The following is a 21,729-nucleotide window of genomic DNA, read 5'->3' on the forward strand; positions in this document are numbered from 1 at the left end:
TTCTATTCAGTTTTGTTTTCATTGTAAGTCTGAGTGCAGAGAGAAAAAGTCAAACTGACCACAGGTTTTAGTCCAAATTCATGAAACTTTATTATCGCTCAGGTAAGATTTAGACCCAAAACGAGTGGTCAGACATTTAAATAATGTTTGCAGAGAGTGGCCGAGGTGTCTGTTTGAAGAGTCTTTGACTTCAGTGTAAAGAACAACCCTTCATAACACCTGACGGAGGAAGTTTTTATACTTCACATTAAGGGATACAGTTTGCCTTTTTGGGGGCGTGGCCTCTTTGACTGACAGGTGGAGGCTACACGGGTGGCTGTAGCTGCGAATGGTCTGCTAGGTTTCACCTGAACTGGACATCTGGATCGTGTTTACTAAGAAGGTGGAGCTTCAGTTTAGAGAAATTTGAGGATTTTGATTGGATGTTGCTGATGTCATCACTGACCACTCTGCTCTCTCATCCAGATGTGGTCACCTCTGGAATGAAAAACCAACATGGCGGTGCCTCAAATGCTGACGCTGAAGCTTGAAAATACTGTTTTTGTATTATGATGTCACTGTGGATTCATCAGGTGATCAGAGAGTGACACAACTAATAACGCCAAAGTGAATTCATCTCAGAAAGCCACACTATGGTTGGTTTCTGGGGAATTCGGTGTTTTTAGTTATGACTGATGATTCTGTGTCTTTGTCTCGCGACCTTTTCAATGAAGCTGCATTTAGATATCCTTTCAAAATAAGATGCACTTATGACGGCTGCCGAGTGACGCGGTTACTTTTATACAGTTGAAGATCTTGGAGCTGCCCCTCGGCAAGCTTCTGGAAGTTGATCAATCAGAAGAAAGTGAACGTTTCTGCACACTTTCTGTTGAGTGGTTGGATCTCTAGGTCACGCTCAAAGCTGTTTGTCTGTGAGGTGGAGGTGTGGATAAATAAACAGGTGAAGTGCAGACAGAGGTGTTTGCTGAGAGTCAGGTGATCAGGAGGCAGCGTTCAGTCTGACTCATCAGTGTCTAAAACAAGGAGCTGAAGTCTGAGGCTCACAAACACGGAGGCTTTGTAAGGAAATGTATTCATGGGTGAGTCATTGAGCAGCCGGGTTGGCCTGACGGACGAGGGGCATCTCGACCACTTCAGCTGGCGTCTGTGGAAAGACACTGAGCGTCTCACAAGAGGGTTTGGTCAGAAATATTCGAGGTGAGGAACCTCGGCACGCCGGGAGGAGGAGCCACAGTGCGGATGGTGTGCTGAGCGCGTCTCCATCAGAGCGCTGTTGTTTTTGAACCAAATGATTGATTTAGAGAGGATGACGTATCATTACAGACAAATCTGATCAGGTCATGTAAGTGGCAGCTGTGAAGCCACGGAGGGTTTTATTTTTCCTGTTTTGCCTTTAGTTTGGAAATTCTGATTGTTTTAAAATCATCCCGAGTCACTGTAGTGAAAAATGTACCAATTTAAGGGTTTACCTTCAGTCAGCTTTGAGGATGAATCAGAAATGCTGCAGTTACAGCAAAGTGATGCCAACGTGTGGGCAAAGCTACGGCAGGTGGGCTGAGAGAAGGGACACGGCGTTTGAAAAGCTGCATCTTTGTTCAAACTTTATATGACTTTACATCTACAGACGGGACGTCCTTTGGGACTACTTCCATAATCAAACTTCTGCTATTCTGAATGAATCTGAACTAATGAAACAGCTTTGCAGTTGAAGCATTTGTTACTACCTGTTTTCTTCTTTTTTCTTGTTTGTTGCCTGAACTATCTCTTCATTAGTCGGAAAAAACTTAATTTGGAAACTAAATTCAACAACAAAGCCACTAGACGATGAGAACAAGTTGGTGAAAAGGAAATCCTTGCTTCTCTGCTGGTGTGATGGCCATGTATGAGCTGCCAGAGGTTGTTAATCCTTCCAAATGTATTTACTGTCAAACCTTCAACCGTGAAGTACACTAGTCCCTCGCTACAACACGGTTCCATTTTTGCGGCTTCGCTGTTTACCAGATTTTTTTTGTGCAACTTTGCTTTTTTTTTGTTTGTTTTTTTTTTCTTACAGCGCACTGTGTTCTGCATCCTGATTGGCTGTAGACCACTGTCAATCTCCTCCGTGCCGTGTCTCCTGTACAGTACAGAATGCGGTCAGCTTGTCAAATTTACATAAATCTTCGATCGCTAGCAGTGTGACTCTGAAGTGCTGTACTGTATGTTTATACGTTTTCTCCCCAACAAACACAACAATGTCGATGAAACTTTTTGCACCATCAAAGGCACCTGCAGTAGCACCCAAAGGCGGAGGAAGATGGTAACCATCGCACAAAAAGTTGGACTTCTGCTTAATGCTAAAGGAAGTTAGAAGTTACTGTATTTTTCGGACTATAAGGCACATTAAGCGAAACAAAACAGTCAAACTTTACTCAACTCATTCTCCTTGCTTCCTCTACTTCCATACCATTGATTCATTAATGTTGAATTCTCTGCCAGCTGCTCTATTCCCATGTTCTGGACCTGAAAACAGGGTTTGATCTTTGGTTTCAGTCTATAATACTGGGCTTATTTTTCTATGAAGGTTTGAACTTTGAGAGAGTTTAAACAAGAGAGAAACGTGTGAAAATGTTCATGCCTGTCTGAGAAAAGTGTATAAAGTGTGTAGTGAGGGGTTTTACAGCCTTAAAACATCTATAATGATTGTAAAAAATAAAGGTGGCTACTTCATGGATTTCACCTATCGCGGGTTATTTTTAGAACATAACTCCTGCAATAAACGAGGGACCGCTGTAACTCAAGCAGTCAGTAGGATACTACATTTAAGAAACTATATTTATGTGGGGCCTCCCTGCTGCTACGGAGTCGGGGCGGTCTGCTTCTCCCCACCGCAGGGAAAAGGGTAACACCACCTGGGTCTGGGTGCAGTTTCCCCCTCCAGGGGCAAGGGTACCCAGACCCGGTTCTTAGAGTACGCTTGGGGAGAGTGATTGTGTGTACAGCGTCTCTTTATGTCTGTCTCCACGTTGGGTGAGTACTGAGTAATTGCTTATGACAGCATGAGGGTGGGAATGGATGTTTGTATCTGTGTGTGCCTGTATGTCTGTGTCTATATGTCAGGTTGGGTATCAGACGCCACCTCTCTGGGGACATCTCAGACCCTCCAAGGATTGGAGGCCCATCTCCCCCCACCACTTCCCCAGCCGGTGGCAGACGCCCTCAGACATCGGTGCATTGGTGGTTCTGTGTGTCCGGGGGTGGGCGTCCAGGTACACACCGGCTCACTCCTTGGCGGCTGCTTATCGGGGCCTGGAGCCTGGGGCTCGCTCGGGCCACTTCGGGGGTGGGGTGCCCTCGGCCTCTGGGCCTGGGGCTCGGTCACTCAGGCACAGCTGGCTGCCGGCGGAGCTCACGGGCACGTCACTGCAACCCCCCCCTGGCTTCTGCTCCGCGGCTGCTGAGTGACCCCTCATCTGGGACTCTCCTCAGCTCTTTCTGGGATAGTGGCGCGGCTGCCCCTCTGTTGGTCTTCCTTGGTCTCTTGTGTTCTGGGGGCCTCTGGATGTCTAGAGTTTTGATCTCCTCCATACCTGCTTCATGCCCTGGAGGACGGGGCAGTGGCCCCCCCCACACCCTCTAGCCGATCATTACATGAAGGAACCTTTTAAAAAAAAAAAAACAAGCGCGTCCATGCTCACAGGTGTACACACAGGTGATCACACACAAACTACACCCTTTTTGGCTCCTACCTCAAAGCACACTGTGCGCTGTCGATCTTACGTGCTTCACAATAATGTTTAATATTTAGTATTTACTGTCATATTCCCATAGATCATTGTGATGATGTTTATTACTCTCGTTTTCTTCTGCTTGCTTTCTTCTTTCTTTCTCAACAGGTGATCCAGGTGATCGATATATGTATTTTTTGTCTGCTTATTCTGTTGGTTTTTGGTTTTTTGCCCTTTTTCCCCGTCCCTCTTCCCCGCTGTTTTTCTTTCCTTCTTTCTTTCTCCCCTTTCCTTCCCCCAGTCAAGTCTGTCCCGTATTCAGCAAGTGAAAATAAAATAAACAATAAAAGGTGAATCAAATGGACCATTACGGCAAGGCTGGGATGGTCAATTTGGTAAAGTAAATCCGTTGGGCATCTTTCTTCGCCTTTAGACAATAATTCTGATGGCAAAAGAACCAAACGGGACAGGTTTAAAAAAAAAAAAAGAAAAAAAAAAAAAGAAACTATATTTACATGGAAAGTGTTTCATTCAAACTGCAGCTGACTTTCAGTTTAAGGTGTTTGCTTTGCTTTGTTCCGGTGTTCCACAGGGATCAGTACCAGATCCACTGTTTTTACATGTGTGTGTATACGCAGATGACACCGCCCTGTATGAAACCTAAAATTGTGCTGATTTTAACAAAAAGATGGGAACATTTGTTCAGTACATGAATGAAATGTGCAAAATCAGATGTGTTCAGCATCTGTCAGAGTTTCCTCACATGTTTCCTTTGGTGTAACGTTTTAGGCTAAATGGTAAAAACACTCATTCGCTTCTGCCACTAACCAGACTTTGGTCAAGTCAGAGATCATTTAATGAACTTATTAATTTAAAGTTTGTTCTAAATTGTTTTTGTTTCTCAGCTTTTCAAAAATGTTGGGAATACAGAGAAACCCGACAAAATGTAACTTCTTACCCTGAATTTTAGCTTTGAGATGTCACCTTGAGCCGACTGTTGTTATGAACTGGCTCTATATAAACTGAATTGAAGATCCTGAAGCAGTGTTTGTCCTTTAGTGAGAGAAAAGCTGATGTTCTTTCTGTTCCAGTTCAAAGTGTCTGCTGTCCTCCAGGACAAACATGATGAAATGTAAAAGCATATGTGTTGGAGTCTAATATCATCTCCACAGAAAGTTCCACACTGCTGCAGAGATTTAAAACTGAATGTGTGTCAGTGCTGGGACAGCCTTACAGTGACACCTTGTGTTTTGGAGGGTTTTATTTTCATGTGATAACACGATGATGTTTGAGTTCTTAAAGACAACAACAGCTAAAGTCTGTGTCCAATGAGGGGCTTTCAAAGCTTCTCCTGCATGATTTTGCCTGAAAGACTAAACTCAGGGAGCAGAACTCTGTATGCAGTTTTGACATAATCATCCATGAGCTCACTATAAATAAATAATGGCCAGAGACATGGACCCAGACCCAGACCTGTGGTCCAGTATAGTCCAACAGACTCAGCTAAAGTCCAGCAAACTCCACTACAGTTCAAACAGCCCAGCATAGTCTGCTCAAGTCCAAAAGAGCCCTCTGCAGTGCTACAGTCTAGCTGAGTCCAACACAGTCTCCTATAGTCTACCAGGTCCTTGTACACCCCACTATGGTCCACTATAGTCATGTAGAATCCAGCACAGTCCACTGTAGTCCAGAACCAGTCCCTATTGTGCATGAGAGTCAACTACAGTCCAACCAAGTCCTTTACAGAACACTTCAGTTTAGTATAGTCTGCTAAAGTCCAGAAGAGTCCTCTGCAATCCATTGTCAAGGAAGTTCTCCTGTAGTCTACCAGAATCCCACACAGTCCACACACTGCTTTGGCTCTCGGAGGAGGCGGACACACTTTTTCTCCTCTCCCTTATCTTCCCTGCTTAGTTCTTGTGTCCTTGTCTAGTCTCGTGTTTTTTTTGTATTACTTTCCCTGGAACACTCTCTCACAGTCTGTGTCTAAAACCTAAAAGAGAATTATGGATTTGATCAACTGGTCTCTGAATGCTATTGACACCCGTTTCTCAACGAGAAGTCTGGGCTCGGGAGAGCCCGAGTGCCCTGGAGGGACTTTCCCTGCCGGATACACGATGGACGGGTGGCAGAAATGGAGGATCGTGTGCCTGGCGGGACTGTCGATCGAGGACGCTGAAGATATCTGCCTATTCGGAACCATGATAACAGGGTTCTTGCTGATCGGAGCTGGCCTGGCCCTGGCTTATCGGAGAATTAAGAAAGCGGAACCAGCTGTTCAAACCCCCACAAGGCTGCCCGCTGGGATTGAATCAATGGGACGAGGTGCGGCTTCTCAGAAAGGGCTCACGGAAGGCAGCATGGTTAAGAGCTTGGAGGCGCTTGCGGCTGCAGTGAATACTCAGAATAACATCTCTGAGCGGATATTGGGATACATCAGGGAAGAATCCGCTCAGAACAACACCTATGGGCGGAAGCTGGAATACATCACAGATCAGTTGGCTGCGGTCGTGAGGTCTCAGAATCTGCTCTGTGAGCAAAAGAGTGACAAGATCACGGAATCGACGGCTAATAACATCATGGAGAAACTCCCAGCTATCCAATGGGAGATTGAGAGACCAGTGTCGGAGTGTTAAAAACAGCTTGAAATTCTCATGAGTTGTTTGCAAAAAGAAAAATCACCATCATAATGCGGCTACCCCTTCGGCGCCAGCTGTGGGCTCAAGGCTGGAGCTGAACAAAAACTCCCTGATAACGACTGTGTTAACGGTCCCAGATCAGATGTACACACTGGAACTCTTTCCCATGTTGCTTGTCTGTGTTTATTGTGCTATGGTGTGTTGATATCTGTGCATTCCTGTATTATCCTTTTGTGTTACATATTTCAATGTTTTTTTCCTCGCTACCTGGCCTGACCTGTCTCCCCAATGTGATGTTTGTATTGTATGTACGGTCGTCAAGGTCTGTCATCTCGGTTGTGGGCAAAAGACCTGCAACTGACAAATAAAGGCTATCTCATCATCTCATTATAGTCCACTACATTTTAGGACAGTCTACCAAAGTCCAACAGAGTCCCCTACAGTTCAACCAAGTCCACCACACCCCACTACAACCAAGCAGGGTCCAGTACAGTCCACTGATGTCCACTACAGTCATCTACAATCCAGCAGACTCCTCTATACTCTGCTAAAGTCAACCAAGTCCTCTGCAGACCACTACAGTTCAGAATATTGTGCTGAAGTCCAGCCAAGCACTCTGCGGCTCACTACAACCCTGCAGGATCCTCTATAGTCCTCTACAGTTCAGGACCGTCACCTACAGTCCAACAGAATCGTCCCCAGTGGACTGGAGCTCAGGACAGTCTGATACCACCCAGTCGAGTTCTGCACAGTCCACTGTAGTCCGGCAGAGTTCGGGACAGTCTGCTACAGCCGATTCCAGGTGAGTGGATCTCAGAGTTGAGCTCAGTGTTTTTGTTGTTTACGGAGCAGCAGACAGACAGACAGACAGCTCAGAGTGAGGAACAGAGTTTGACAGAGCGACAGACAGACAGGTTAAACAGACAGTTTAAGAGTGCCGGGACAGACAGACAGACAGCAGAGAGACAGCCAGAGGAGGACGGATGTCAGAAAGAGAGACACCTCCTTACCTCCTCTCTGCTCCTCTTCCTCCTCTGCTTTTCCTCCATGCAGCAGGCAGGACGGCTGGCAGGGAGAGGTTTTCTTCTTCTCCTGCGCTCAGTCAACGCATCGTCTGGTGTGTCACAGGAGGGGGGAAGGGAGGGAGGAGGGGGAGGCAGAGACACAGCAGACAGCCGAGGAGGAGGAGGAGGAGGAGTCATCTGAGGACAGCAAGGGAGCTAATGCGGCTAACTGCCCTGCAGAGGACGAGAGAGAGAGAGGGGCGGGCGAGCATGCATTACATAGAACACGCTGCAAGGTTGAACATTACTCATGAAAACTCGCTAAAAACACACATGTAGGCTGTCACACACACTGTCACACACACACCACTCCACGTGTGTGTCAGTGTGTGTGTGTGTGTGCGTGTGGTATGACTTGGCTAAATGCACAGCGCTGCATTGCAGTGCTGAGGCTGAGTTGGCATGCCGAGTACATAGCGTGCATACTGCGACTGTGTGCCAGGCTGACACACACACACACAAGTTTATATCGCTGTCTCTGTGAGGACATCTGCTGTATGTACAGCCACCCACAGCCCCTGATCCTGACCCCCAAACAAAGTTTGAACAATCACACAGTCCTTTAAAGGAGCGTGACACACAGAGGCCAAAGTGTCCTCGCTCTGATGGTGAAACAGCCGTGCTTGGTCCTCACAGCGATAGTCACACCAGCACACACAAACACAAAGCAGCAGTTTTGCAGCCTCAGCTTCCATCAACACTTACAGTTTCTAACACGAGAGAGAGACAGCTACTGTAGAGAGACAGACAGGGCTGGTGTCTGTGTTTAATGGGTGGGTGGATGCTGAATGTGTGAGGGAGGGGGAGGAGGAAGAGGAGGGGGTGCTAAGGCTAAATAAGGATTTGTACAGTAGCTCTGTGTGTGTGTGTGTGTGTGTGTGTGTGTGTGTGTGTGTGTGTGTGTGTGTGTGTTTGTTCATGTCTTTCTGTGTTTATGTAGACATATTGTGGTTGAAATCTGTCCTGCTGAGGACTTTCCTGCACTGTGACGACATTGTTTGGTCCTCAGCCCTACAAAGGGTCACCTTCAGGGTCAGGTGAGGTCAGGTGAGCAGGCCTGCACTGCCAGTCAGCTTGCTACCTGCTGACGTACAGACTCTGTGGTCTCCAGCATCGGTCGAGGGTCTCGTCTTTGTGCTGCAGTTCTTAGAAAAACTCTTCACTGCTCGTTCTCAGTGTCTCCAGCTCTGTAACAGCTCTGATTACACGCAGCGTGTCTTTAAAACCGCACTGTGTCCTGACACCAACGTGCCACTACCACTGTGTATGTGGAGCTGAGGATTGGGACTTTTTCACAGCAGGTTAATGACTGACCTCAAGCTGTGGGTGGACCATCTCAGCTGAAGTTTGCTCTTTGTTCAGCATCGTCTTCCTGTCATGTGATGGTGTTGTGTCCACCTTCCAAGACCTTTAAGAAGAACTTTACTGAGAACAGTGTAACCCTCATCCTCCAACGTGCTGTGAATGTTTTAGTCTGATCACAGATCTGTAGCCACCAGGCAGCACTTCGTTATCTGTCAGCTAGCCTGACTTCAGCAAACCTGCTGTTCAGTTTTCAGGAAATCAGAATATTGCATAAAGCATGATTGCAGTGCTGTATCCTATTACAGATTCATTATTTGAAAAGTTGCAGAACAGCTTAAACATGCATTACACTGCCGAAAGTATTCGCTCGTCTGCACATGAATATGAGTGGCCTCCCGTTCTTAATCCACAGGGTTTAATGTGATGTCGGCCCACCCTTTTCAGTTGTAACAGCTTCGGCTGTTTTGGGAAGTCTTTCCACAGGTTTAGGAGTGTTTATGGGAAGTTCTGATCAGGAACACATTTGTGAGGAGACACTGATGTTGAACGAACAGTCCTGCCTCACAGTCTCTGATTTACCCCAAAGGTGTTCTGTGGGGTTGAGGTCAGGACTCTGTGGAGGCCAGTCAAGTTTTTCCACACCAAACTGGCTCATTCATGTCTTTATGGACCTGCTTTGTGCACTGGTGTGCAGCCGAGTTAGAACAGGAAGCTCCATCACCAAACTGGTCACACAAAGTTGGGAATATGAAACTGTCCAAAATGTCTTGGTATGCTGAAGCATGAAGAGTTCCCCTCACTGGAGCCCTCACACCATAAACCCCCCTCCACCAAACTTTACACTTGGGATAGTGCAGTCAGACAAGTACTGTTGTCCTGGCAACAGCCAAACCCAAACTCCAGAAGAAGAAGCGTGATTCGTCACTCCAGAGAACATGTCCTTTATTACTAGCAGCCGGTTTGGACCGTCAGCTGGTCATCTACTGTTCTCATCACAAATGGTCTCACTGTCAATGGCTTCTATCTCCTCCTTTGGCCAGCTGAGTATCCCAGCAGGGTACCTGATCACGGGCAGGGCGTAGGTGTTGATAGCCCAGATCTTGTTCTTACTGTTCAGCTGACTCCTCAGGACTTGCCTGACTCTCTGCAGGTACTTGGTGGTTGCAGCTTTCCCAGCAGCCTCTTCATGGTTCCCATTTACCTGTGTGATTCCCAGGTACTTGTAGCTGTCCTCTATGTCTGCAATGTTGCCTTCTGGTAGTTCGATCCCCTCAGTTCTGACTGCCTTCCCTCTCTTTGTTATCATCCGACTACACTTCTCTAGTCCGAATGACATCCCAGTGTCATTGCTGTATATCCTGGTGGTGTGGATCAATAAGTCAGCTTGATGTCATCCATGTACAGGAGGTGGCTGACACCTGTTCCATTCCGTAGTCGGTATCCGTAGCCAATCTTGTCAATGATCTCACTGAGGGGGTTCAGGCCTATGCAGAACAGCAGTGGGGACAGAGCATCTCCTTGGTAGATCCCGCACTTGATGGTGACTTGTGCTATGGGCTTGGAGTTGGCCTCTAGTGTTGTACACCACATACCCATTGAGTTCCTGATGAAGGCTCTCAGGGTCCTGTTGATCTTGTATAGGTCTAGGCATTCCAGTATCCAGCTGTGGGGCATTGAGTCATAAGCCTTCTTGTAATCAATCCAGGCAGTGCACAGGTTGGTCAGCCTGGTCTTGCAGTCTCGGCTGATTGTTCAGTCTACCAGTAGCTGGTGTTTTGTGCCTCTGGTATTCTTGCCCATCCTTTTCTGTGCCCCACTCATGTATTGACCCATGTGCCTGTTCATCTTAGCCACTGTGACACCTGACAGGAGCTTCCATGTAGCACTGAGGCAGGTTATTGGTCGGTAGTTGGAGGGGACCGGTCCCTTCTGGGGGTCCTTGAGGATCAGGACCATCCAGCCTTCGGTTAGCCATTCTGGGTGTCTCCTGTCAACTAGCAGCTGGTTCATTTGTGCTGCCAGTTGCTCATGGAGTGCAGTCAGCTTCTACAGCCAGTAGGCTTGAACCATGTCGGAGCCTGGTGCTGTCCAACTCTACATATTGGAGACTCTTTCTTGGATATCTGCCACTGTGATGGTTACTGGACCCTGTTCAGGGAGGTTGCTGTGGTCTGCCCTCAGATCCACTAGCCACTGAGCATTGTTATTGCTGCCTCCTTCTCCCATATGCTCTTCCAGTACTGCTCAGCCTTGGTGGTGCTGTTCTCATATTGTTCCCCTACAACTGAGAGTACACCTTGGCTGGTTCTGTGTAGAACAGCTGGTTTATTCTCCTGCCTTCGATCTCTCTGGTGTACCTCTTCAAGCGGCTGGCCAAGACTGTGAGTCAATGCTTGGCAGTTTCCAAGGCCTCAGGTATGGACATCTTGCTGTACTTCTTGGGTACCTTCTTCATCGCACCTTTCTGCAGATCTGCTGTCGGCTAACCTCCCTCTGTGCTACCTTGATCTTGGCCTCTCGTCTCCTTCTCCATGGTGGGTACTGCTCCTTGTGGCTGTTCATCTTGTAGCCCAGCATTTCACTGATGACTGCTGGCTGGTGTAGTTCAATGGTTAATCCCAGTCCAGCTCTGACGATGAGTTCACTACCATCAGACGGCCTCCAGTCACAGATCTCAGTCCAGTAGAGCATCTTTACTTACATCCATGATGTAAGTAAAGATATCATCCAAAATTAGTTCTCATGTGTGCTGGGATCATTATCCTGCTGGAACACCAACTATGTCCACGTTTTAACCGTCTAGCTGCTGATTTAAGGTGAAGTTGAACAATTTGGAAGTAGTCCCGCCCCCTTCTCCATTATTCTAACAACTTTGTGTAGTGTACCAAACAGCCCAGAGCACGATGCTACCTCCACTATACCTGACTGCTGGTACAGTGTTCTTGGGTTTGAAAGCCTCACCTTTACTCCCCCAAATGTAACTCTTGTCATTGTGGCAAACATCTCCATCTTTGTCTCCCCTGACCATCAGACTTTTCCCTGGAAGGTGTTTGGATCGCCCATATGCACAGCTGCAAACTTCAGGCCCGCTTTAAGGTGTCGATTTTAGAGCAGGGGCTTCTTTCTTGGTCAGCATCCTCTCAGTCCGTGGAGTTATAAACCTAGCTTCACTGTGGACGCTGGTGTTGCAGCATTGGTTTCCACCTCATGGCAGGCTTGAGCCTTCGTGGTTCCCGGGTTATTCCTGAATATCCTAACCACTTTTCTCTGATCTGAGGGGGACAGTTTGGATGTTTTTCCCAGACCTCGGGAAGGGGTAACACGTCTGAAAAACTTGTACTTGTGTACAATTGTTTAAGCTGATCTTGAATCAGCAGGTATTTAGAAACCGTCATTGTCGAATTTGGACTTTCATGTTGATCAATCCAGTAAGTGCATTTCAACATATCCATTTTATGCTGCAGTCAGTCATTACGAGAGACAGCGCGTCATGTTCAAAGACATTTCTGAACCTTCAGAATTACTTATTAAAATTTAACTTGTTAAAGATGGGTGTAAATTTTAGTCTGTGTGTATATTTAACACTGTGTGGAATAGAGAACAATCAAAAACATTCAGATTAGTTTATGTTTATCAGGTCAGGAGTTTGAATTAATTTGCCAGCTTGTTTTCCAATTTAAACATTATAGTTCTTTTTTTCCCTGTAAAATTTGAACACATCAAAAATGAATTGTTTATTGAAGGACTTCATAAAGTCACGTCTCCCTGACAGATGGAAACAACTGTTTAATACATTTCTGGGTAAAAACGACCCTCTGCTCAGGTTTCAGCAGTTTGATTTTATTTGAAGAAAATAATCTAAAACATAAAGACAAACATTTATACAACCTGTAAACACGCCTTTCACATGTGCTTCGTCATTTTAGATGTTTAGTAGAAAACAAACTCACTCTGGGCTTTTGGGGTTCTAATTATTTACAGGAAATAAATTAAACAAAGTGATAAACGCCTTTCATATTTGAATCACTTCACAAAAAGAAACTTAAAAACTACAATCAGTCATCAGTTTATCGGGACGGGTTTCCCTCCTATGATGTCCTCAAAGCCTACAATTTACAAAGTCCTCACAAACAAACAAAGACATACAACAACACACACACACGGAGTGGGCGGGGCCTGAGAGGACAGGTGTGTCTTCTGTCAGCAGGTTAAAGGTTTGGCACAAAGTGAACTCACTTCGATACGGTCACCTCCAGGCTGTTAAGTGTCTACCCTTAGGTCCTTCTTCCTCCTGTGGGATTCTGGGAAATGAACCCAGCCCACAGCAGCTTGTCCAGGTCTCACACACCTGGTCAGAGGGTCCAGAGGAGTGTGACAGGTAAAAATAAATAAATTCAGACCTGAGAGTCCAGACGGGTGTCCACATATGAGTGAGTAAATCCAAAATTAGGGCTGGTTGTGGTTTGGTTCAGGGCCGACTCCGGTTCAGAGTTTAGAGGTTTTTATCTCGGCTCCGTCAGGACGGACTCCTCATGGCTCTGGCCCAGTCACGGCTTCACTCGACCCCAGAAAGACCAGAGTCTGTCACATGTTTGTTAAAGATCATTCTCAGGGTCAGTTACACGGTTGTGGGTCTTCATCCTCGGCCACAGAGCTCGTTCTTCATCGCTCGTGTTCCCAGCGAGAGGAAGCGTTCAGCTTCGCCTCCACAGACAAACATCACTTTGTTTGTGCCGCTCACATTTGGTCTAAACTCCTGCCATCATCTCATCAGGCACCGATCCATGATCAGTCTATGAGACACAGCTAAAAACGGAATCATCCCTGAACCAGAACCAGCTCTGGTCCTGGCTCCACCCGGGCCGGGCCGGGTCAGACATGGAGGCGGGAGGAGCGAAGCTTCCACCTCCTGGATCGCACTTTAAAGAAGAAGAAGAGGAGCATGAGGAAGAGGCAGGAGCACACATACAGCACCACGCACAGACTCATGTCCACGCTGTTAAAGCCCAGGCCCAGAAGCCAGACTCCGCCCCCTCCTCCAGCCACACCCACCACCTCCCTCCTCTCCTCCCCCTTCACAGCCTGGCGTCCTGGACGAGGAGTCTGGGTGGAAGACTTCTTCTCAGAGTCACTCCTCACGCCTCCTTCGTGCTCCTTGGGAACTGGAGGAGCAGGAAGTCGAGGAGGGGTCACGGAGTACTCGGGTGACAGGTTGGAGGCGGCGTAGTGATGTCGTAGGAAGCGGAGGACGTTGTCCTGGTTCCAGACGTGGATGCCGTTTTTCTCCTCGTGGCAGGAAGCGCAGAGGGAGGGGCTCGGCCATGGAGCTTTAGGGAAGAGGGGGTCATCGCTCAGAGAGCCTGGAGGGGCGGGGGGAGAAGAGGAGGGTCAACAAGGATGACAGCGATCATCAATAAATCTGATCCTCAGCAAGCTTCCTGTTTGCATAAAGACTGCGTGCGCGCGTGTCTGTGCGTGTGTTACCTGCGAGCCTCATGTTGACCCTGTTGTGTTGCTGCCACAGCCAGAGGATCTGCTGCTCTCGGTTCTGTACGTTGTCCATGCCGACCGATGCCGCCTGCTCGAAGTGCCGGCCGCACTCCCGGCAGCCAAAGAAAGTTCGGATGTAGCGGCGCATCACCTGCAGCACCGGCGCCACCTCGGCCTCCAGACCTGTGTCACAGAGGCGGGTCCGTTTAGAGTCACTGGTGGATTTTATTGCTCTGCTCGTGTACAGCGGCTGTTTTCAGCGAGCGCTGCAGACGAGCAGAGCTCTGATCCCTAAACACCGGCAGGGAAAACGTTCTGGAATTTCCTTTGAGTTACAACAACAACTGAATACTGTGGGCGGAGTTTTTATAAAGTGGAAGACAAAACTCTGAGCTCAGCTGTGGGGTGATCACACTGCTGGATTGGCACCAAACATCAACGCACACACACACGCACTGTGGCTACCTGAGTGTGCACATGTGTGCGTGTACCTGTGTTGTCCAGTGCGGTGGGGTTGGCGTCATGTTGAACAGTCAGAACATGGAACAGGGTCCAGAGGGAACACGGGTAGCCTCGAAGCCCCGCCCTGCTCCCCTGGCAACCCACCCAACGAAGCTCCGCCCCTAGGAACACACCTGAGATCTACACAGGAAGGAGGAAGTCAGTATCTGTGTGTGTGTGTCGGCTGTAATACTGTACCAAAGTAAAGTGTTAGTGTAATCAGATTACATTCTGTAACAGCAGTGTGACAAATTACTTTCTCGAGTAACTACATAAGGCTCTGTATGACTGATGTGTAATCTATTACTCGTTTCCTGAGTATCGACCGCAGCACTGGCGTTCAGTGTCTCACCCTCATCTTGTTATCCACCAGGTCCAGGACGGCCTGGTATGGGATTCGCTGCAGCGGCATGCTGAGCAGCCAATCAGAAAGCGTCTCCATTAACTTCACCACAGAGCCGCCACCTGGATACAGCTGCACAGGTGCAAACAGAGAGAGGCGTCAGTTTGTGCTTAGATGAACGAGATGGTGACAGCAGCTGTGGCAGGTTTGTGAACTTGCGTTTGCAGACGACTACACGCTTTTGCTGCGTGTGGGGCCCGTGATCTTGTCTGCTTAGAGGGACTCTGACACCCCATTATACAGGTTGAACACGATGGCAGGTTGCCATGGCAACACTTTCATTGATCACGCGTGAGAGCGGGTCCATTCATCCAGGACATAAAACCAGGATACAAGTTAAATGGCTGCTTTGACCATGAGCGACCCCTATAGCTAAAGTTTAGCCTTTCCCGTGCTGCGGATCATCATCATCAACAACACTGACCGGACACGCACGCACGCTCCGATTTCTTGTCCCAGTCCAGCCATGCTTGAAACACTCATTTTTTTCCACCTGGATCTATATGATGTCATAGAGAGGGTAGAGAAGCCCCACCCACTCACTGGTTATGAGGGGCAGCCATTTTGGAGGAGGAGCTAAAACAGCTTGTTTCAGGCACAGGCTACGCTGAGTGTTATGAACTGTGAGTTATGCAAAGCTGCTCTGCTTGCCGTGGTTACCTTTGCCACTAAAGTCACCAAGTCCTTGAAGATCTTTAGCTCCTCCCCCTCCAGTGTATTATGGGTAGCCAGCTCGACCCTCAGCAGGTAGTGGAGGGCTGACTCCAGGTCGGCCATGTACACCTTAGACCTGCAGAGACGTACAGGTCAGCTGATCTGAGGTCCGAGTCGTTCTACCTGAGCCGATCAGAGCGAGTCTCTTACCTGTCAAAGTCCCTCCATGGTTCTGTGTTCTGTTTGCCCGGCAGCGCCCCCACCTGGCTCGCACCAGAACTGCTGGTGCTGCTCGACTTCAAACGGCGCTGGACTCCAGGTAACGTTCTCAGCAAGGAGGAGAAGAAGAAACGCAGCGGCTTCTCGCTGCAAAAGGAGAACTCAGTCAGAAGATCGAACATCGGCTACTCCTCATGTTACTTTAGTCCAAGGGTTCAACTTTACCTGTGCAGGTGTGCATGTGTCCCATTGGGATGAAGCAGGTAGATGGAAGGGAAGGCAGTGAGCTTCAGAGCGTCCACCAGGGGGCGATCAGAGCTCAGAGCTCTCTTCACCTGCACACCTGAGTACTGCAGCAGGTCCAGGATCACCTGGAAACACAGGTTTGTACAGGTGAGGACACCAACCAACACCTGCAGCACCAGTACGGAACACAGACTGTATATTAAAGATGGCCATAACTACCATGATGTCACTCTTGGGGTGGGCGTTTGTACCACCTCCATCTTTATAACCTGGATGTAACTAGTCCCGCCCTAAATGCTCCCTGTTCCTCTGACTCGAACGGGACCATCATCTCCAACATAAACGTCATGTTTTATTCTGTCACAGCTGAAACTGCTGATGAGAACAAACTCATCAGCAGGAAGTTTCCAGGTGAGCTCATTTTCACAGACTGTTGCCCCCTGGTGGACATCAGAGAGACTGCAGGCTGAAGGCCTCCCTCAGACAGACACACTGGCCGTTTATCAATGCCCAAGTACGCGAGTACGTACCCGCCGAGAACGCGAGCACAGACTCGCGATATGTACAATTGGAACACCTGCGTACGTGATGATGTCACAGGTCCGGAGGTTTTACTGCCGTCCCCTCCCAGTTTAACTGTGAGTAACATGTTATGAAGCTTAACTTTAATCACAGCCAAACCGGTTTACTCAGGAACAAATAAAACACTGAAATAAACCAAACATTAACATTTAGAAGTGATCTACGTGACTTATATATCATTTTTAACCTCAGTAGTGAAACCTCTATTAATAAAAATAGTGTACATGTACATACGTGTACATACCTTAATAAAAACAAGCAGGTGAGATGTTAGAACGCTTTTATTTCTATTTTAGTGGACACTTAATACTATAGACAGCTGCTGGGGTTTCTTTAACCTGAGTAGTGAGAAGACCGCGAGCGGGGGGGTTGAAAACGATGTGCCGGGAGTCCGCTGTTGAGTTTTGGACGAAATGCATTCTGGGATATTTAGCTGTACCAAGTCCACACCGATGCATGCTCGATAAAACGGGCGGCGCGAGAACACATCCGGGACTTTTTCGCGTTCTCGGCTTGATGCGTACTTCGAATTGGAACAGTACTTGGTCTCCGACTGATGACGTATCACGAGTACACGAGAACGCAAGTACGCACAAGTACGCATATTGAGAAACGCCCACTGATGTACAGACGGGCAAAGTGTGCTGTAGGAAAGCAGGATAGGAAGTCCTCAGCAGGTTGGTGACTGAACTTTCAAAATAAGAGCACACAGACTGTATTATAAACGTATATAAAAGGAAGCCACACTGAGTTTTCTAAATCGACGCGCTCGTCTCTGTGTGTTGCAGGTTTATCGGACAGCGCTTCCTGTTCCCGTTCTGATCTGTGACTTTGACCGAGTCTCTTTTTTCCTGTTCTGGTTACCTCTCGCCCCACGTACGAGTCCGGCTCCTCCACCAGGATGGCCGTGTAGTGATCTGACCTTTGACCCAGCAGAGGCAGCAGTTGAGCAGCGCTGCAGACGAACACAAAGAGCGAGGTTAGCAGTGACTCAGACTCCGACCCAGTCCAGGTTCAGGTCCAGGTACCTGTAGGGCTCTAAAGGAGGGCAGTGCTTGGGCCGGTCCAGATTAGTGTGGTTCTGCAGGATGTTCACCATCAGCTGACGGACAGACGGGATCGACCGGTCTGCACCTGCACGCGCCCACACACACACACACAGAGTCATAGTTTTTAACAACATAAACAAAAACAAATGTATTTATTTCAAAGGTCGACTCTTGTGTTTGTTTTTAATCGAGTCCTAACATCTGAAGGAAGGAAGGAAGTGAGCGGGACGTTCAGGTGAGTCTCACCTCTGTAGGTCGTCCCTCGCTCCGATGGTGGACTGTGGGCCCGGAAGAACTGAGGATAGAGAAATGAGGCGGTTATTACCTATCAGCCCCTGCAGGGGGCGACACTAACCAGCATCAGTGTAAACACCTGCAGCAGGTACATGCTGACGTACCTTGAAGGTGGGGTAGAACTTGATGCTGTAGTCCTTACAGACGTCAAAGTTTTCCTCCTGAGCGCAGTCCAACACACCCACACTGACGGCATCCTGCCAGTCTGACACACACACACACACACACACACACACAGTCAGAGCTTCTTTAACCTGCTGACAGGTGCCAGCCAGTTTGGAGGTGGATGAGCTCGTTATGTGTAAAGTCGTCATGAGTTACGATGATGCAATTCATCAGAACTGCACTCACTCACTTTCTAATAGCAGTAACGAGTGTGCGCCTAAGACTCGCGGACGCCTGCACGACGGTTAGAGAAACTGACGGCGGGAGAAGCACAGGATGAATGCAGACCGAGCTCCAGGTGTGTTTCAGCCGCAAGTGTGTCACTCAGGCCAAAGTTCAAACAGGTGCACAGAAACATCGATTTTCCTCTGATTTTCATTCTTCTATTTTGTCTCTTTGATGGTAACACAGAGAGAGCGTGCAGTTACCCCCTGCAGCCTGCAGAGGGCGGCAGCAGTCACCGTTTACTTCTGCAGGTTTAAAAGGAAGTGTGTGTGTGTGTGTGTGTGTGTGTGTTAGTCAGGGCGCGTTTCAAGACTGGTTGTTTTGTCGGTTGCACACGGTTTGGGACTGTGTGAGCGCTGCCTCGTCCTGCACAGGTGTCAGACACTCCGTAAGCAAACAAAGCACACACTCATATTTAAAGCAGCTCCCTTCACCAGTTTATCCACAGCACTGTGCAAAAGTCCTGAGCCGCCCCTCATGTCTTTATATTTCAGAGGAAAATTTGAAATATGTGCAGCCATGTGCAAACACAAATGTCTGTGACTGGACATGACTCTTCACGCTGTTCATCTGCTGTAGACAGTCCAGTTTCACTGCATCTTTTAGAACACACTGCACAGCCTGCTGGGAAACGATTCTGGTTATTAGCAGTCCAAAAATCCTGGACAGTGATTACTCAAGACTTAAAAGACTACAACAGTGTGTATCCTGCAAAATATAAAGAAATGAGGGGTGGCTCAGGACTTTTGCACAGTGCTGTAGATGAAGGGTGACACTTGGATTAAAATGTGACGCCTGTCGCACTCAGTGATGCTGAACTGACTTTAACTGGCTTCAAATCCAAAACCTGTGTTAAAACGACCGCTTCCAATACTTATTATTGCTAATAGAACTGAAACTTTCATGTAGTCTTCCTCAGAGCGACGTGCACAAACAGGTCGGGGTTGTTTCATCAGAAAATGGTGAAACTCTCAGCTAAACTCAAATGTTTAATTTAAAACTGAGTTTTTCTCAAATCTCCTCGCTGCCTCTGTAGCAGGGCGGGGCTGTGACACAGGGGACGCAACAGTGAAGAGGAAGTGAGGAAACCTCATGATTGTTAGACAGAAGCTGCTGCAGAGCCCACGTACTCCTCTGACAAAGGTCCAGAACACCAGAGAAGAAGTCTGAAGACCTCCGAGAGTGTCCAAGAGGGCGGAGCAACCCCAGGCCTCTCCCAGAACAGAGAGCCTTTTATGGATTTACTGGTGTTGGGTGACTAAAACATCCACAAAGCTCACTTTACATCCAGATCACAGAGCACAGGAGAGCTTTAAACGTACAGGTGAGAGGTTTAGGAAAAACAGTCTGGAGGGAAAGACGATGCAGGTGAAGGTCAGAGGGAGGGTCCTCACGTGGACAGGTATACAAACATGTGAATGGTAACTGTGTGTGTGTGAGAGAGAGAGATCTGGTGGGAAAAGATTAGGAGCTGCAGGTGCTTCAGTACAAACACCATCGGGTCCTCAGGCTCCGGAGGCCCAGGAGGGACACGTCTGCATTGGTGACTCCAGTAACAAACATCAGTGTTTACCTTTATCCACCTTCTGCTCTGGTGTGGCCCTCATTGGCTTCCAATCAGTGCAGCCAATCGCTGATCAATAACCAAAGACACAAATCAAGAGTCTCAAATACTGATCAGTATCTCTGCAGTCATTTCAACTTTTAGCTATGACCTTTGACCTGACAGCCTTTAAAGCCCTTAAAACTTTGTTACCGAGTCTGTTCCACCCAGCAGGAACACACCTGAGTCCCTGGCACTGTTGGCTACCTGCCGTTAGCACCTGACGCTGTGTCCCCGGCTGCCCTCATCGTTAGCACACCTTCATCCCGGGATGTCGCTTCCTTCGGTCCGTAGTTTAAATGATTTACCTGTCCCAGCACGTCCACACACGCAGTCTCCCCGCCATTCAGAACCCCATTGAAAAAACGCTACATTTAAGTTTCTCTGAACAACCGAAAACATTTACAAGAGCGAGCTAGCAGCAGGAAAATTAGCTAAAATGAACAAATGATCAGTTTATTTTTAATTGTTTTAACGCCGAACCGGTACAGAGATCTGACTTCATCGGAAAGCACTCAGACTATGCTTTAAATTTGGTCCTATTTTCATCGATTAACGGACACGACGTAAACAGCAGATTTTTGAATAAAGTCTGGATCGACCCGAACACACGGGGAACAGAGTATCTTCGCAGCGGTACCTTTCACGTCCTGGGCCAGAGCCTTCCATGTGCTGGAGTACTGGATGCAGTGTCCACACCAGGACGAGAAGAACTGGATGAGCCAGGCCGAGGACGAGTTAGTGACGGCGGACTTCAGGCTGCCGCTGCTCAGGATCACCAGCGGGTCCTCCTCCGTGTAGAGCCGGCCTGCGCCTCCCAGGGAGCCGGGCACCAGGCAGAGGACCGCCGCCGCCGCTCCCAGCCAAAGCATCGCCGTCATCCGAGAACCAATACACCGAGAACAGGCCGTCAGAGAACCGAGTCCGAGCCGGAAACCAGCCTCAACAGCCGGGGAGACATGAGAGCAAAGCCCCGCTGAACGTACGAAGCCCGGAGAGCAGCCGACAGAGGCCTCACTCCGAGCCTATACCGGGACACCGGCGCACGCGCAATCTGTCTCTGTGTGGGTCTCAGTTTGAGTTGGACAGTGTCCGTGACGCTGTGACGTAGTGGCTCGTGTTGCTTTAATAGACGATCTTCGACGAGCGTGAGCTGCGCGCGGTCTGACGTGTTACCCCCTGCTGCGTTCACGTGTACTCGGAAAAGTCAGACCTCATTGATGAGAGCCGTGCGTCAATACTCAAGTACCGGTACGTATGTTCGTACTCGCGTGCTTGTCCGTTCCAGTCGGTACTTCGTTCACACGGGATTGCGGACCTCCTCTACAGCTGGAACTGCATTTAATTTAACTGTGATTAATATTTGCAATGAAAATGACACGTGATAGAAAAATTACATGAACTAAACCATTTCTTTAAGAAAAAAATAATAATTTCAATTTAAGCACTTTAGTAAAATTCCCCTTTACACTACCAGTCAAAGTTTGGACACACCTTCTCATTTCATGGCTTTTCTTTACTTTTACTACTTTCTACATGTAGATACAAACTGAAGACATCAAATATATGAAGATATATGGAGT

The 21,729-nt window shown here is 48.1% G+C and overlaps 1 protein-coding gene across 1 annotated transcript; it reads right to left on the reverse strand.

Moving 5' to 3' along the window:
* Positions 1-12,539: 12,539 nt before the first annotated feature.
* qsox2 (quiescin Q6 sulfhydryl oxidase 2) lies at positions 12,540-21,220 on the reverse strand. The gene is made up of 12 exons (XM_005460120.4): positions 20,787-21,220; positions 18,258-18,358; positions 18,106-18,154; positions 17,839-17,944; positions 17,675-17,765; positions 16,208-16,353; positions 15,974-16,129; positions 15,770-15,899; positions 15,059-15,181; positions 14,697-14,847; positions 14,200-14,388; positions 12,540-14,075 (listed from the first exon to the last, which is right to left on the reverse strand). Exons 1-12 carry the CDS (start codon positions 21,025-21,027, stop codon positions 13,588-13,590), a joined length of 1,971 nt encoding a protein of 656 aa, XP_005460177.1. The 5' UTR covers positions 21,028-21,220; the 3' UTR covers positions 12,540-13,587.
* Positions 21,221-21,729: the final 509 nt, after the last annotated feature.

Source organism: Oreochromis niloticus, linkage group LG12 (assembly GCF_001858045.2).
Source record: "Oreochromis niloticus isolate F11D_XX linkage group LG12, O_niloticus_UMD_NMBU, whole genome shotgun sequence".
Classification (NCBI taxonomy): domain Eukaryota; kingdom Metazoa; phylum Chordata; class Actinopteri; order Cichliformes; family Cichlidae; genus Oreochromis; species Oreochromis niloticus.

Excerpts from the sequence above, each read along its gene's own strand:
- qsox2 (XM_005460120.4), bottom strand. The coding sequence starts at position 21,027 with ATGACGGCGATGCTTTGGCTGGGAGCGGCGGCGGCGGTCCTCTGCCTG. Across the intron at positions 17,766-17,838 it reads CCTCCTTTAGAGCCCTACAG|CGCTGCTCAACTGCTGCCTC; the intron begins GTACCTGGACCT and ends GTTCGTCTGCAG. Across the intron at positions 15,900-15,973 it reads CCATGGAGGGACTTTGACAG|GTCTAAGGTGTACATGGCCG; the intron begins GTAAGAGACTCG and ends ACGTCTCTGCAG.